This window comes from Corticium candelabrum, chromosome 3, assembly GCF_963422355.1.
Source record: "Corticium candelabrum chromosome 3, ooCorCand1.1, whole genome shotgun sequence".
NCBI lineage: Eukaryota > Metazoa > Porifera > Homoscleromorpha > Homosclerophorida > Plakinidae > Corticium > Corticium candelabrum.
Genome location: NC_085087.1, coordinates 3403547 through 3421732, shown reverse-complemented (window position 1 = coordinate 3421732; position 18186 = coordinate 3403547). Strand labels below are relative to the sequence as shown.

The 18186-nt window shown below is 40.4% G+C and overlaps 2 protein-coding genes and 1 long non-coding RNA gene across 7 annotated transcripts; 2 read left to right on the top strand and 1 right to left on the bottom strand.

Moving 5' to 3' along the window:
• The first annotated feature begins 4337 nt into the window (after positions 1 to 4337).
• Positions 4338 to 5590, top strand: LOC134176788 (proteoglycan 4-like). 2 transcript variants are annotated; one of them, XM_062643449.1, is made up of 3 exons: positions 4338 to 4396; positions 4810 to 5072; positions 5132 to 5590. In XM_062643449.1, the coding sequence occupies exons 2-3, from the start codon at positions 5009 to 5011 to the stop codon at positions 5395 to 5397; spliced, it is 330 nt and encodes a 109-aa protein (XP_062499433.1). In that variant the 5' UTR covers positions 4338 to 4396; positions 4810 to 5008; the 3' UTR covers positions 5398 to 5590. The 2 variants fall into 2 exon arrangements, with proteins under 2 accessions (XP_062499433.1, XP_062499432.1); XM_062643448.1 differs by having other exon boundaries at positions 4384 to 4932; positions 4986 to 5072.
• On the bottom strand, positions 5014 to 9410 carry LOC134176791 (uncharacterized). Of its 2 annotated transcripts, none has more exons than XR_009969358.1 (4): positions 9261 to 9410; positions 9108 to 9172; positions 5741 to 5898; positions 5014 to 5281 (listed from the first exon to the last, which is right to left on the bottom strand). It is a non-coding gene; the product is annotated as an uncharacterized LOC134176791 (long non-coding RNA). The 2 variants fall into 2 exon arrangements; XR_009969359.1 differs by lacking the exon at positions 5014 to 5281 and adding an exon at positions 5344 to 5362.
• Positions 9411 to 12547: 3137 nt separating this feature from the next.
• On the top strand, positions 12548 to 17476 carry LOC134177132 (uncharacterized). 3 transcript variants are annotated; one of them, XM_062643867.1, is made up of 19 exons: positions 12548 to 12716; positions 12796 to 13089; positions 13164 to 13460; positions 13525 to 13566; positions 13638 to 13994; positions 14056 to 14364; positions 14422 to 14493; positions 15217 to 15336; positions 15394 to 15456; positions 15891 to 15941; positions 16053 to 16136; positions 16199 to 16267; positions 16334 to 16371; positions 16434 to 16536; positions 16597 to 16629; positions 16690 to 16752; positions 16805 to 16900; positions 16961 to 17103; positions 17278 to 17476. In XM_062643867.1, exons 1-18 carry the CDS (start codon positions 12644 to 12646, stop codon positions 17086 to 17088), a joined length of 2292 nt encoding a protein of 763 aa, XP_062499851.1. In that variant the 5' UTR covers positions 12548 to 12643; the 3' UTR covers positions 17089 to 17103; positions 17278 to 17476. The 3 variants fall into 3 exon arrangements, with proteins under 3 accessions (XP_062499851.1, XP_062499852.1, XP_062499850.1); XM_062643868.1 differs by lacking the exon at positions 17278 to 17476 and having other exon boundaries at positions 16690 to 16737; positions 16961 to 17217; XM_062643866.1 differs by lacking the exon at positions 17278 to 17476 and having other exon boundaries at positions 16961 to 17217.
• The last annotated feature ends 710 nt before the right edge of the window (positions 17477 to 18186 follow it).

Here is an 18186-nt window from a genome sequence, read left to right as displayed (position 1 = left end):
ACACAGCAGGTTTTCCCTCTCACTATCCTGCTATAACAGTATGCACATCTGTGATTGTGTTCTTAACCATGCACTTACTGCTGCTAGAGTTAACTTCATGTGCTTCTGCATCCTACAATATATAGTGACATATAAAGACACAGCACTGATTCTGTTATTGTTAAGTCACGTATACTACCACCAGATATAGACTAACTATCAGACATGCGCGACAGACTGTAAATCTCTGCAATTCTATACGCAACAAATGCTGTCTGTTCAGGCTATCAGTTTAATTTCAAGTCTATATTTTCTGCAATTTATTTTTCTTCAAAGCGATTGAATTGTAGAAGGTAAAAGCATCATAGAAATGACAACAAGTGGGGTGGGCATGGCATTTTATTGTCATCCGTTTTAGACCACCTGCGCACACACATGCTTGTGAGAGCCAACACCGCGCCCACACCTGAACACACGCACGCACGCGCGCACAGACACATACGAGAGTAGGTAGCTATGGTGACAGGCAACACAACAGTTATCATAACCTTTTTTCAAGTCAGTCCCCATTAGTGCTGTCAGGCACAGTTACTGCTTTTAGTTAACTAATCAGCTACTTCTCAGCTGCATGGATCAGGATGTGTCCGACTAATTAAGATTCCTCGTTAGTAGCTTTCTTCCATAGATTCACAAGTAATAAATCCTACTCAAAATAGTAAATATCAGACAGCTGCTATAGGGTAGAGACCTAATTAAGACTTTGTCATTGGTTCCAGAAAGCCACGCCTACTAAGGTGGTGCATGGGCCACCCAAGACACTGCTAAGCAAACCCACTGCTTGAGGCTCAACCATAATCCGACCAACCTAGCGTGTTGGACACATCTAGGAAGCTTTGAGTCTGTATTTTTCACACGATTTATCAGGCCTCCCTCCCACATTGCTTCCCTTTTCTAACTTATTAATTAAGCTAGTCTAAGAGCATGTTGATCTCTATGGCACGTACGGGCGTCTGAACATTTCGGAATCGCTTCTGTTCAAATTGAACAGAAGTAGTTGCTAACTGACGAGCTCTTACAAAAATGTGTGAATATATATACATGTGTAATCAAAGTCGCAATGTCGACGTCGTCGAGTCATTGGTTGCGTGGATAACGGCATTATTAACATGTAATTACACTAAAAAGCGATGAAAGGAATCCAGTTAATTAATCACCATATGTATACACAAATCAGACCATTGTTACATCTATTCTCTCTCTAGCGCCCTTAGAGTCTACTAAAATGTTCACTATAACCGTCGACGTGAAGCCCGAAGACGAACCAGACTTACTGCCCATCCTTTGTATTCGCCATACTGCACATTGGATAGACAGGCTGTACGGTAATAGCAACAGGCTTGTGTAACAACTATGACCGTTGCCGGTAAATGTAAATGAAATCCATATTAAATAATTATGGTGCTTGACCACACCGACAAATCCGATAGTAATCAACTGAACCAACACTAGAAACCGTATAATAGTCGTCGTGATTAGAGAGACGCAGTAGAGATAGGCCAGACGCTGTTTAGCCCTTCTCCCGAGGTCATGAAGCGCTTTTCGGAACAAACACTGGTGCTGACGCTGTTGCTTGCGTTCTCGACTCAACTTCCTCCGTCATTCGGACAGCAGGTCGAGCAAAGATGCGGTACGGTCCTAACTACACACATGTAGCACTCACTGTAACTCGTAATTCCGTTTTAGGATCTATTGGAGCTGCCCACATATTACACTCATCCCCCACTACCGTCTACGAGAAGAACGGCTCGGACCTCGTGCTGCGAGTGACCGGAAGAGGAAACAGTTCGGTACAATGGATGGCCATGAAAGGTTCAGCAAGCATATCACTACAAGAGCTCACTCGACGCTTTCGTGGCAGCAGAGCAAGAAGTGTGTCCGGTCAACTCACCATTAAGTCAGTTGACCGGACGATGAATGGAACCCGGTACCGGTACGTACTCCAGCACTCTAACGGTAGGACACACTTCGCAAGCGCATGGTTGGTCTTAGTCATTGCAGGTGCGACTATATATCATCTTGCATGCCACCCGTGCATCTACACATTCAGCATGTTTATTCATTCCTGTAGAAACCCCACGAGTAATACATCCGCAACGAGGATACAAGCCCGTAGAGGTGACTAGAGGCGATACCTTCCAACTATGTGTCAAAGCTACAGGCATTCCGCAACCGAGAGTCGAAATTTTGAAAAACAATAGTAGTGTACATCTCTTACATCGCTTCAAACGAACTTCAAAACAAGACTGCTTCGAAATCGGCAACTTGACCAAAATGGACTCCGGACACTACACCATTTTTGCAGAAAACTGTGCAGGGAAGTCTACTGTGTCTATCACCATTCAAGTGTTACCACAAACATGTATGGCTGATGCTATATTCGTCATTAATTGTCCTAAATAAGCAACTCGTCTTTCCCGCAGGCTACGAACACGTTTCCCTGCCCGAAGACAACGACAAACGTAAACCGATTCATTAGTGATGAGAGTAACTAAGTGTAAGCCTGGAAGCACTGTGTGTTTATTTTAGTTATTTTTTGGGAACAAGGCAGACACAAGAACTGTGGCGACAACAAGATCAGAAGAAAGGCTACCACTGTTTACGCTCTGCAAGGACAAGATGTCACAATGACGGCTGACAATACAGAGTCTGGTACAACGATTCGATGGCTTGGAACTCCTGGCTCGTCTAGACTGACTCAGATCCAACTGACAAAAGAGTTGAACAGTCGTAGAGTTCATGTAGACGACAAGACTGGACAAATAACAGTCAAAAGTGTCCATCACAAATTGAATGGAACAAAATACAGATTCGCTGTCTATCGAGATGGTGACAAGGCCCTCTTTTACAGTGCCTGGGCACAACTGATAGTAGGAAGTAAGTCTAGACACATTATCGTAATTTCAATTATTCAAAACTTAAATTCAAAGTCAGACTGCATCACTTACGTTACTTGTATTACAGAAGCACCTAGGATGGAATTGGCATCCCACAACCTGACAAGAAAGTTAAAAATCATTGAAGGAAGAGTAACTCCTGCAATCTGCATTTCCATTTCTGGAACACAGGACACTCGCATCTCCATACATCACTTAACATCAGCGTCTCTTCAACCTCAACAACTCAGACAGACAAGATACACATTCAAAGCCGAATGTTATCGTATCGGACCAGTTTGGAGAGAAGATGCCGGCAAGTTGGCCATCGTAGCATCGGACTGTTTTGGATCAGCACAACTGGTTCTCGAACTCATAATACTACTACCATATGCATGTACCATCATATGTTATACCCTCAGTAACAGCTATATAATCATTATTGTGATATACAGGCAATATGAGAGCAGACAGAGCGATGATTCATTCTCACTCAAAAATGCCAACAATTGAAACTAACCAAACAGGTGTGTCATAAAGTCTATAATTTCTTTCAAATGTTTTAATTTGGTTTGAGCTTAGAAAAACCTTGGGAAACATCTACACCAACAGTGGTGTGGAAGATCCCAGGTAGCTGCTTTGGCATCATATCATCTCTAGTAATACCAAACGACACTAACCTCTGATTTAGATTTGTATTCTGATATCAACGATATGCAAGGAAAAAGTAATGGCGAAAAGGAAAAGATTCGTCAAGGTGTCGATCATGTGACTATCACACAAGCAACATCACCTACGAGACCAAAGGGTTAGTTGTATTACCATATAACAAATACAGTAATAATAGATTTGCACAAATATGATAGATACATACAGATATAGACTCACTGTCTGACATTCTACTACTAAACACAGTCTCCCAGCAAATGCAAACAAACAGACAAACAAACATAAAAAACACTACACTGCAGTTGATCCACAATGATAGGCTACCGAACAGCCAGATCAACAGATCCTGCTGTGACAGATCTAATTCAACAGATTGTATAGCACTACACGTGTAGACTTGTACTATTAGATAAGACAACCACAACACAGGCAACAGACTCCTGCACACCATTTAAACACCACAAATCGATTGTGGTCATGTAGGTTATTTCAATACCAGTAATAGACAACTATCAATTACCTTTCAGATACTGTCGCAGACAGTGGCCATCAAGGTTCAAGACCAAACGACTTTGAGACAGGTTCCTCACATGACTTGTTTCTGGAAAGTAGTGCCTCACTAATTATTGCAAATTTCTTGTATTATGAACAAAAATTTGCAAATTGTTTTGACTCGATCAAGTAAGTATGCATTATTGATATACCATCTGGCTGTATTGACCAGGACATTCTTGCCTAGCAAACAGATCCTGCTAACACAAACAGCTGGAAACAGCCAGAAGACAGACCTACAACGTTCGCTACTCTACTATTTGGTAAGCATTCTAGTATTCTTTTGATTCAAATTGTCATATGCTGTATCACAAACTGAGCAAACAAAAACACAATTTTTTACTAACTTGCACATCATACGTTGTAAAATCTAATCTTGAAAATAACAGGAAAGTAATGACGGTATGCAGCTAGTATGGTAATGACTGTATGTAGCTAGTATGGTAAAGCATACCAAAGACTTGAATGTATTCAGTGCATGTGAAACTACAGCATGCCAAGTCGTGATAAGTGAGTACACATTTTTTCATAAGCTAGGTGTACCAGAGTACCATATTACTGACATTATCTAAAATGCAATTTTTTGCTACTTTTTGCATACAACAATTCACACATAGATTTCACACGATTTACCTTCAAATGTTGTATACAATACTTCAACAAGTTTCTTGTTTAGATTCAAGTGAATCATTTCCAAGTTCCAAAAATGCAGAAATCCCATCATCCGTTCACCCAACTGTAATCAAAGTGAATGGTAATGGTGGCCATCACGATACCAACAACAATCCTTCACTAAATGGTACACCTTCAATACCATTCCTACCATACCTCATACAGTCATTTCATTGTTAGAAGTCAGCTGGGTGTATGTAGTGATGGGTGTCGTCATTCTAGCATTGGCAATTGCTCTCACAGTAACAGGCATCATGCTGCGAAACCGTACAATCAACATCTCTGTTTCTCTTAACGTGTAACAAACATAATTGTATTCTCTGCAGGGATGCAAGTACCACCACCACCAGTTCCAAAAGACATCTCACCCACATCAAAGGAGGAACCACCTCCTGATCAGTCAAACACAACTCTTTCCTGTCAAGCGAGCACGAATCCTCCGGATCAAGCCAGTACTTGTCCTGACATGACCAAACCTGAAGCAACAGAACCTGAAATAACGACCAAACCTGAAGCAACAGAACCTGAAATAACAACCAAACCTGAAGCAACAGAACCTGAAAGAACAGAAACCGAAAAAAACAAAACATGAAACGGACTGTAAAACCATAAGTTAAGAGACAAATATGAAGTACTAAAGCTGTATATATGGTAAAAATCTGCGTATATGACAACATCGCCAAGACATTATCATCCAAACTCATGAGTATCAACTTTGTAGAGGCTACATACAAAACATTAGTTTGACATCAATCCACCTTGGGACAAAGGACAAACCAACAAACTCTACATCTACAAATGGTATTGACACAACTACCACTAAAGAAGCAAAACTACAAATATTTGCATAACAAATTATGCCAACTGCTGTACTTGCTTTAGTTGGCATCCTTATGCACATGTAAAGTAGAACGACTAGCAAACAGTCAACTTACCATGATAATTACATTAGGAAGACATGACACAGTTGACAGTTCATTGGCATTCATGAATAGTTATGAGACGAGACAATGAAAGACTGTATAGAGCAGGTTTCCACAGATTCCTTGAGTTCAGTTCTCATCAGGAACAAGCTTGTACTCTACACATTCATCTAAAAGATACCATTGCTATACCATTCAGTCTCTTCTCTTCTTAGCTTCATGCTTGTCCGAAGAAATAAATTAAATCGTGTTAACATTAAATGTGAACATAAAACATGTACACAGTGTCCAATTTAGAAATAGTGTCCACGTGACTCAACTGCTAATGTACGGCAAGCATGTGAGTTCACTACGACAATTATCAATTCTACTGAAATCAAGTGGAGCAGTGCTACAATAAGTAAAAAATATATTATTGAATTTTCAGTTAGTTCTTGGAAAACTTATAAATTAATTTTTTCCTGATTCTGTGTGTTATGAACTATCTAAAAATCTCAATAACATAATTTTTGGATTTTACATGTCAGTTACCCTTTAAAGAGGCTATAAAACCGTTAATTGTAAAAGGTAAGCTTGGCACTAAAACATGTGTGGTAAATAATAAAGTACGTAACAGTAATTTGGTACTAAACCGTAGTAGCCTCGTACCAGACCCTCTCGTGCCGTCGTGCCCGGTTCCCGTATAACACGACATGTCCGGCGTTGTCGTGTTATACAGGAACCGGGCACGACAGCGCGAGAGGGTCTGGTACGAGGCTAAACCGTAGCACAATATATCAATAGGCCCATTTTATTATTATACGGCGTGCACGATACTGCATGTATGATGGTTCTGGTAGCATGATTTACCAAATATTTCTGACATGATTTACATGCAACAACTTTCACCCCACATGTATTGTCAGGAAACAATGTACACTGATAAATGCTACACACACACACACACACACACACACACACACACACACACACACACACACACACACACACATTATCCTAAGTTTCAGAAGACATTAACCCATATACAGTAAAAATCAACAACCACTAGTTAGCCTGTTCCAAAGTGCTGTTTTCATGCATCTGAGACTAGAAAATGTTATGTTTTGCAAAAAGACAAAAACTTTGTCTTGCACTCATGACAAAACTAGTAAAGCCAGCTGCAACAGAAACTTTGTAGCCACAACTCACAGAATCCAAAATTGGAATCCATTTCACAGCTGCAGACAAAGTGAATTATTTGACTACTTTGAACTACTACAGATGTACTAACACTATTAGAACTTGGTGAATTTCAACTGAGTGCATCAAGATGCCACGTTGCGAGTGTTGACCAAGTGATATACACTCACATTATTCTGATTAACTAAGAAAACCCAAGGAACGTACTAGCTTTTTCAGTGTGAATGTGTTGGGACACTATACTGATGCATAAGCATAAAACCAAACACACTCCAAACTGTACCACACATCCAAACCCTCCCAAAAAGTACAACAGCAGCTAGCTCTCACAGTTGTAAAAAGCATACAAACTGCTAAGCACATAAAGAAACATCTACTCACACATGGTTGTTGTAACAGATACATAGACAACTTACTACCGAGCTAAAATATCAAAAACTTGTTTCTGATAACTAATAAATGGAACCAACTAATCATGTATAATCAATTTTCTCTTTAATTTGGTTATGTTCATGATCAGATTTCTCCATTACCAATGTTATCTTCTTGATTTTGATATTTTGTTGTTGCCATAATATCATACTTCAAACTCATCAAAAACACATCAAAGCAACAAGACTAAATTCTATCTTGGGAGCAATTGCTACCGAGAATTCGTAATTGCTGTTATGTAAACAGCAGCATGAAGGCCAAGATGATGATGAAGTCATCAAATGTGCACGCTCTGATGTCACAACCTTGACATGTGGGTCTGTAATAAATTACAGGACAAATTCCACAGACTTGGGGTCACAACCTCCAGAGATTGAGGCACATTCTTGGTACTATGACTCAGTGGCTTCGACCACCCCTACTGCCATTATCTGCTTTCAAATGAACCCACAGAGTCTCTCACAATATCGATAAGGTGTCAATTTACCCTAAGTACATCAATTCTTTCCCAGTGACATCTGCCAAATAATATTGTATGCAGAAGACGCCCAAACCTATAGCGTTCGAAAACATGTTAAGGCATGTGCACACATCGCCACCGATGAGATGTCGCCACCGATGAGATTTCGCAGCGAGTTGCACTCGTCACATCTGGGCATCAGTCTCATCAAACTCAATAATACGTAATTTAGAGAAATTGTTATAGCAGGGCCTACCAAATCAAATAAGGGCTGACATGTATGGCCGACAAGATGTTGATGCAGACAAGCCAAAGCCTCAAATTAGCCACTAATGCATTATGTGCAAATATGTGATATCTAAGAAATACAACTAATCTTGCATCGTCTAATAAACTTGAAGTATAATAATCTAATCAAAATTCATCTAATCAAATTCTCTCAATTCCAAAATAGATTAGCTTAAAATTTGTTGCTGTAAACATGTCTTGCAGTTGGTAACAATGCCTCTGGGATAGCAAACCTATGGCCCAAGGCCTTATTAAATTGCAACCTGACGGTCTAGACCCATAGCAGCTGACCATATTTCCTTTGGCAATATCATCCGGCTTCCACCACCAAACAAACTCAGATCAGCCCTACAGTCAACATTGTCTCCAAATCAGCGAACTACCAAAAACAATACATGCTCAGGATCAATTGGTGATAACATAATTAGCCCCAAATATTGTCGAACTAAAAATATAATACCAAAAGATATAAAAACAATTAAAATATATCAAGAGATACAAAGCCAATTAATTGTTTTAAGAACATGCAGCAAAATAATTCCAATAAAAAAAACAGCAACTTCTTGACATAAATTAGTACAGCAAGTGCGATAAGACATTAAATTAATAAAATTAAATTGGCATTCACTACACACACACACACACACACACACACACACACACACACACACACACACACACACACATTAGAATTACAAGAACATCACAACAGCATAAATGCAATAACAAAATAAAAAATAATATATACATATATATACATATATATATATATATATATATATATATATATATATATATATATATATATTCTGAACCATTGTTGAGTTAATAAATTAATAACTTTACAGAAGAAAATCAACAGAACAAGTTAAGACCGGGCAACATCCAAATGAAAGTACACTGTACCTTGAAAAGATTTTATAAATCAATTAACTCCTCAATAAACTCAAAAACTTAAACACTTGGCATACATCTACTACAACCAATAAAACGCCCCTTTCCACTTCAGTAACAGCTTACTGTGCAATACAATGACTTGGCCGGGTCCAACTCGTTCAAATCTGAATGGATGAGTTCGTTCTCTTCTGACATATATGATCAGTGTACAAGAAAGTAAATAACTTGGTAACATCTCGCAAACCACAATTAGATGGTCTAATAGCAAGAAGTCACCTCTAAACAGCGTCACTGCCCCTGAAGAAATCCCATCATTCCTCTGACTAGTACGTACGTCGTCTGTCACGGTCGGAATCAATATGATGGTGTATACCGCTTCCCTCCCTGTACTGTACGGCTTTGACAGCTGACTTCAAGACGAGAAATGTCTACACAAATTTACCCGGATTACAATCATCGTTCCCGTATGTGTGACGGCGTACGGGGTACAGTACGACTGAACGGATACGTTTCTTTGCTGCAAAGTATCCTCGGCAGAAGCTTTTTGATTTTTGAAAATATGGCTATCACGATTTTGTGTGAGCGTTGCGGTGCGTCCTCTGCCATTTTGGAAGCGGCGTTACGCGTGCTCCGGTATCTGCATGGCCATGGCACTCGCAGTCGAGTCTGCTGACACTCACAGTCGCTTTTGTTGTTCTCGGCGATCCACAAAATGTTTACGATGAGACATGCGAGGAGTTGTCTAAGGATGCTGCGACAAGACACAGAGCAGACGCGACTTCTCTCTGCTGCGGTATCTATAATACAATGCGCTACAAATTGTCCAGGACGCTAGAGCGCTAGACATAAAAATGAATGCAACTGACGAAAGCGCACTGCATATGCTCTCAAAAGATGTACCGATAGTTGGACTTCCTTAGGGTAACATATACCGGCTTACGTACTTAGATTTATCGGCATAGCACACCGTCCCTTATCGACTACCAAGTGCGGTACCACAAGTTAGGCAGTTAGTCTCGCGTACAGACCGGGAAGGGTCTGGCTACGCGAGACTATTCGGAAGTGTGTGGAGACCATACTTCTGTGTGTGAGCAGTAGTCGGCTGTCTTTTCCGTTAGAAATCGAGTTGAGTTGATTTTCTTGTGTCTTCTTCAGCAATATTTCAGTTCAGTTCAGTTCAATCGTTTGTCTGGATCGCGTTGGTAGTTGTAGTACGTTGCAGTTGCGTTCAGAAGTTCTTGAGTATTGTTTACTGCAACAGCTACAGATGTAAAGCGTTGCCTTTTCCTATCTTTGAGAATAAAATTTGTATTGCACCGATACCCCTAAATTTTCCAGTGTATTTCAACACTCACGTTCTGTCAAACAAACAGTCAAGCTAGAGTTCCAGGCTGCAGTAGCCTGTCAGACAGTTCTAATGACATTCAAATCAGTCATTACAATCCATGTGTATGATTCATTAGATAGATACATACCTAATTATTTTCATAGAAATTCCTATCAGCCAAAGGGTGGTCTTCTTTGGGGTCCTGTTAATTCATGTGACATTCTTCATGCAAAACATGAATGACCAAGATACAAAAACATTACGAATGAATGAATAAATGTATTGTTGTAGCACATGACACAGATCCCTCTCTGGGCTCATACACAAGCACACACATATACACACCCTACGTAAAACTATATGACATACAAACACAACAACCTATCCTACACTCTATATTCGTGCCATACCATGCCCTTAGTTAGTTTGCTTGTCCACCTTGCTGCCCGGCCTCTTCAAAATGCTGTCATTTGATTTGCGCATTTCCTCTGCTCGAAACCATCCTGGAAATCTGTCACTGAGAGAGTCTTGATATCTCATTCCCACACCTCTATGAATGCCATTTCAATACGCCATATTTATTATTGTTCATGCCACCAATTTCTCAACGTCTCGAAAGTGACAAAAGCTAATATTGGATATAATTGAGTATCCACTATTTTCATCCAGATTTTGTCACTTCCGCAGGCTCCTGGTCCGCCAAGTCAAGCCACAACAGAGTTGACTGCTCCACGAAACTTTCTACATTTCTCCTGTGATGCTACCGTTTCTCCTCTGTCTGCATCTAGCAGCAATACGTAAACAAACAATGTGAATGGTTCAGTACTATCAAACTGAGGATGTCATGACTAACTAACCATCGCAGAAAATTGCAACACAGTGTGAGTTAGTCATGGCATGCACCCTCCATTTGGGACAGTATTGATCCATCCACACTTTTAATTTGCTTTTTGTGCTGTTTCGTGTCGTCATTCCTACTAAAAGATATTCATACACTTTTTGTATCTTGTGTATGTGGTGTCGCTCAATAACAGGAAGCTAAGACCCAATTTATAGTGTGGTCTGGCCTGACAGAGAACTTTAGGAATCACTAAGCTTAGGAAAAAGCTTTGGTGTCCTAGCACGCGTGATTAGGAATCCCTTGGTGTGCGGATTCCAGTCGAGAAGACAAATGCATAACAGACAAAAAATCATCAGATAAATATTGGGGTGGCCTGTGCCTCCAAAAGCTACGCCAGGCTTAACTAAAACGGAGTATAAGCCACTCAGAACTACTATGACGTCATCCCAAACATGACGTAATGATGCATAGATATTTACTACAAACACGTCACAAAGCAAGAGTTACCCAGAGCGATAGACAAGTTTTCCACTGCTGCTAGTGACTTGTATTGGAATTCTTGACAAAGAAAATACTAAGATTTACACCGAAAGGTGCACGTGACCAGTGTGCCCACGCCCAGATATACGCCACTGGCCTGTAGACTCTCCAATCAGTTATCTACTTAATCGCCTGAAACTGCTGCGGCTTGTTTGGTTAAAACGCGCCGTTGTACGTAATTCTATTCTTTATTACCGCACTCAACATAATAACACGTGTACACTGTATTCCCCAGGCTTCAGTGTGGTTTTGCTTCAGGCACTTCAATATATTTTTATATGCACGCGTGGTTGAGTCCTACACCATAAACGTCAACAATACGAAAACGTAAACAATGAGAGACCCTATAGAATCCCAGAAAATAGTATACCCAAGTAACGATACTCTCCTATACGCAAAGCATCATCTCCACCAATGCATGCCGCATCCTGCCCCATCAATGTATCACGTCATTGTCAGTAGGAAAAACTAGGGAAGACACTAATTTGTTACAATAGCCAGAGTGCAAGCCTTTGTTGACATTGCCGTCACAGGAATCAATTAAGACTGCGGTAATATCATATATGTCATATAGAAGTGTGCGCACTATACTTGCCAATTAAATGCACACCTCAAGGTATTAGATAACTAAAGACACACATAATTTGTAGTAAACTTGCTAAACCTACCGGATACAAAGTCCCTGTTTATCGTTTAGTAGAAAAATATCTTACAGTATAGCAATTCAGATTTCTGGATAATTTCGTACTCGAGGTTAATTGGTGCGTCGTCCGGATGAGGTCGCGTCCTGCATTGAATAAGCATGCACTGGATGCGCAGTTGCGAGGCTACAGCAATTAGGGGAACGCACGGAAACAGCCCATATCGACGCAACGGCAATGCTACTTGCATATGGAAGTAGGACTGCATTGAAAGCAAGTGGCTTCAAGGCTTCCGTACAGTCGTTAGGCCATGAACTCTCTAACGCTCTATCTACTCGCTCCTCTAGCCGTCTCATTCGCTCAACACGTCGAGCATCCATGTGGTAAAGCCTCCTACGTTTCCTTGAACTTTATGACAATTGACTGAACTCTGACTTGAAATGGTCGGTTTTTGTGCTCCAGTGTCCAACAGCTCATCCTTTGTTGTCTATGAGAAAGCAGGCTCGGACTTGGTTCTTGAAGTCGCTGGCAAGGGCGACAGTTTTGTGCAGTGGATGGCAATGAAAGGAACGGCGAATATCAAACAGAGTGAGCTGGCCAGGCGCCTACGTGGAGGGCGGTCAAAGAGCGTCAACGGACGCCTTGTCGTGAAGTCGGTCGACAAATTGATGAATGGCACTGTTTATAAATTTTCTCTAAAATCGCCAAACGACGAAACACGTTATCTGAGTCCTTGGATGGTACTTGCCATTGCAGGTGCATTTATTATTCACATTCCTGCAAGCTGTACTAGTTCTAATTTACTCTAGTTAACTAATTGATTCATGTAGAACCACCCAGAGTCCGACATCACTATATTCGGAAACATTTCCAGGTGCTGGCGGGAAAGGATATTCAAATTTGTCCGAATGTCACTGGAATTCCTACACCTGGTGTACACATTTTCAAGAATTCAACTTCAGATGAGACTGTGAGTTATAGCAATCGTTTCAAGCCATCGTCCAGGCAGGGCTGCTTTGAAATCAGTAATCTGAGAAGAGACGACTCCGGACAATATATTGTGTCTGCTGAGAACTGCATTGGGAAAGAAACAACGTCCTTCACAATCGAAGTACAACCTTTACTGTGTAAGATCAAGAATAAAAAGATTATAAATAATTGTGACTCCTACTAATTATCTACATAATACAGGCTATCAGATTGTGTCATCGCCCAAAGATGAACACAGTGAAGGTGGGCAATTAGTTGTGCACCAAGTGTCATCCACTTCTAATTTGCTTACTAATGAATCATTCTGGTAATAGTTATTCTGTGGGGTCATAACAACAAGAGGCATAATTGTGGAGACACTTGGGTAGGAACAGAGAGCATTATAGTCTACGCCCTAGAAGACGAAGATCTCACCCTGAAAGCCAAAGAAAAAAAGAATGGAAGATCGAGGACAACAGTCATCTGGGTAGGAAGAAAAGGCTGGGCAACGCTCACCACCAGACAACTGGCTCATGAGTTGAGCAGCCGCCGAGTCAACTTTGCTAATGACAGAGGTTTTATAACACTCAAGTCACTCCATAAAAAACTGAACGGAACGGAATTAAGATATAGGGAAATCGAGGGAGATATCACTTATTCCTACAGTGGGTGGGTACGTCTGATTATAGGAGGTATGAATACTTCTCTTCTTCTATTTGTCAGGGCTGATGACAATTGTTTACTGTAAAAAAGGTTCTCCTCATATCACTCTTGTTTCTCACAATTCATTCCGTAAAATGAATGTTACTGAAGGAGAGTCGCCTCCTCCTATCTGTATTTCTGTGTCGGGAATTCCCAACCCTGAGATTCTGTTATACCAGTCCACAGTGGAAACTCTCGAACCGAAGCAAATGCATACCAAAAGATACAATTTCTCGAATGGATGTTTACACGTCAGTCCTGTTGGAAGAGGCGACGGCGGCAAGTTGGTGGTCGTGGCTACCAACTGTTTCGGATCCTCATCATTGGTCCTGGGACTTACAATACAAATACCATATCCATGTATGTCTTTCCTCCCTGATTTAGCTAGACACCAATCTAACTGTTCCTTGAATACAGGTGATGACAACCAAATATTCTTTGGAGATCCACCTGTGGTAACTGTTCAACCCTCAACAACCATCAAAAATGGTAAGGCCGGAACAATCAAAATTCTTGCTCAGATCAGTTTTGAATTTGACCAAATTAAAATTAAAATTTGATGTGTGCATGCACAATGATACCTGGTAGTATGCAAGTGTGTACTGGTGCATGTGGTCCAGCAACTGTTTCAGTTACTTTCAGTATCAGCATCTTTTGTTTTAGTCTCCATTTATAAAATCTCACATTTGTATGCAGTACAATGAAAATTGCACATACTCAAAATGTCACATGATCATACTTTTTATTTTAATTGTTCGGTCCAGGTTTCATGTCCCAATATCTGAGCATCAAAAAATTTAGTTGGTCTAGCCTTAAGAAACATTTAGCAGACAATGCAATAAGTGTAAATTAATTTTGCATCTAAAAAAGTAATGGAACTATTCGGATGAGTCATTGCCACTGTCAACTGCATTTTACTTACTTTTAGTGACCTTTCTACAGGGTGTATGTAGGTAAACAGTATATAGGTTTCCAATAGGTGTCCATCCCCAACCAATCACGCATTAGCAGTAATTATATAATCATTAGAAAAACACCATATAGTGCATCAGATCTACCCTGGTGATGACCTCACATCTGATTTCTATTTTTGGGCCACACACACTGTTATTAGCCATCGCCATGGTTTTACTGCATTACTCTAATCAGCTGCATACATGTAATTAAGATAACAAAGTGATAGATAATACACTAACTCTACGTTTGGTATAGATGAGACACAAGGGTCGACCATTAAGAGTGACTTGCATGAGGTCATTGGCCCAACAGCCACCACATCACCTGTCAGCAAATCACCCGGTTCCAAAGAGACACCAAGCACTGAATCGATTGGTATGTTGCTTTCTATCGTTGATAAATAATCAATGAGGAATAGGTTTATTGAAATAGAGAGGAGGACGACCGTCATGGCTTCACAAGCAAGAACAAAATCATCTCAGAGAGTGACAGAAGGTATAGTGGGGTCTGATAATACAATACAATACAATAAACACACACACACACACACACACACACACACACACACACACACACACACACACACACACACACACACACACACACACATGCATGCACACACACACACACACACACACACACACACACATGCATGCACACACACACACACACACACACACACACACACACACACACACACACACACATGCATGCATGCACACACACACACACACACACACACACACACACACACACACACACACACACACACACACACACACACACACATGCATGCACACACACACACACACACACACATGCATGCACACACACACACACACACACACACACACACACACACACACACACACACACACACACCAAACACAAACACAAACAGCATTAAGACCTTTCTTTGAATTTCTTAGATCTCACCCCAAATCCAAACAATCAACCTAGTGCAGCTGCACAACCCTCGGGTAAAGTCGTGTATAAATTTCAATACACATAATACTCAATTATTCTACTATGCAACTAGCTAATACGACCAAACATGCCAACTGATATCTGTTCTTTATGTGCATACTCAGATGGAACCGTCAACCACAGGCCATTAGCTCATACAGAGAAGCCCAACGAAAGTGGAACAGTTGGAATTTATCACCATACACACGGTGAGCCAAACAGTAAATGCGAATGCTGTAGTATCGCTGATCTCAGATAACATATTGTCCAGAGACGAGTATAGATAGCATTAGGAGATCGAAAGGCCGCGAGACTGTATTGACTCGTACCCCGACAACAGGTTCTCTCACTCCGATCATGATCTCATGATCAAATTATAACAATTTCTCCGTCTTATTGCGAATAGATTCCATCGCTCCTGTCGTCGTCTTCAATGTCTCGGATGTATGCACAATGACCATACAGTCAAAGTATGACAAATGTATCATCACTACATTGTGTTGTAGTTGGATACCACTGATGCCTCAACCGTCGATGAAGACATGGATACTACGACTGCATCTACACATCCCCGTACTATCAAAATGCCTGCAACTACACCTACAATTGGTAAACCTCATGCACATATTCTCGATGTTACACTCTGATGCATGTGGTTTGTACTCATAGAATCGGCAATCGTTTTTATCAACACAGATTCAGGTTGCGCTCATATGTTCAACTCCTTGTTTATAATGAAATAAATACATCGTAATATTTTAGGATTAAATTATGGAAACAATTTTCATAACAACAAAGAAGTTGATGGAAGTATATCTAGCAGTGGTATAAAATTTGAGGCAACTTTGTTATCACTCTTATATTTCTGTTATTTCAGGTCTCCCATTTTGGTTATATGTTGTGATCGGCACCGCCACTCTTATCCTGGTGGTAATAGCAGTGACAGTGACTGTCATTGTGTTAAGACGAAGAAGTGGGTTCCTACTCTTTTGTGTGTGGTTTGATTGTCTCTAGTTTGTCTCTCTACACGTAGGGCAGTACGTACCAGAACCGGTACCCAAAGATATACCGACTGCTTGCAATACAACTAGTGGTCACGAGACAGTGGAGCCGCATCTGAGCACCAGCACGTCCATTGACGTGAACAAATATGAACAGTAAATAATTATTCAACAAGTGAGTCAATATTAATAATACAATATGACATACTCTCTTTATTACAGCCAAATGGAATACATTTAATAGTCATTCACGTTTTAGTGAAATATACATGATGCAATGAAATATACATGTAGCCTTCTTAATTATCATATTTGATAAGTACTCCTACAGACATCACCTTCCTGTTAGGTCATTGGCCGATGAAGACTCTGCTGTTAGTGTATCTCATCAGCTATCACATTGGTATCTAACTCTGTGGTGACTCTTATATTGAATGTTAACAAGTGTGACATACTGATACACACTACTGTCAAAACTGATTCAGAAATTTGTACGATTATTGTTTTGCATTTGGACTGATTATTATTCATTTAACAGCAAAGTAGGTGTCGACCTACCTTATTGAAATTGGTCGCACGAGAAGAGCATAATTAAGGCCATTACTTCTCTCATACCTTTGGGCATGCGCATGTGCATGCTATACTTAGCTTACAAGATTTTCACGATTTGACACAAACAGATTGCTCACATACTGATAGGCAATGTGATGGAAAGTCTACTTACTTTTAATTAATAAAACTGTAGACTTTATGAAAAATATTTTTCCTAACCTAAACGTTGTTTTATGAGCCAGTTTTCTCCACAGCATCCATCCATGGTAAAAAACCCAGTATACCTGCATGTGTTATGCAGACCACAAATTTCTTATAGCTATACAAACATATACCTGATTCCCATAGACAAGAAGTTGGTACCATTTTTGAAACGTTTTTTGAGACAATGTCAGTGATGCTTGTAGTTAAATGGAACTGATCTTTACAATGTTGGCAAATATGCCATACTGTCAGTTATACAGTTGTTGACTTCATCTTTCTATTGACTCTGCCATATTCTCCCTGGGGTGGTCGATTGGTAATGTTGTGCAGAGGTGATGTTCAAGAAAGACCAAAGCCTTTGCCCCCTAAATTGTTAGCAAATGTGGCCTTCTAGACAATTGAAAAGGTTTTACAAGTCTTAACACCTTTAACAGCGGCGCTCCCGCCCAGTTTTGGAAAAACATGCAGCAACGCCACTGCGTTAATTGCCAATATGCGTTGG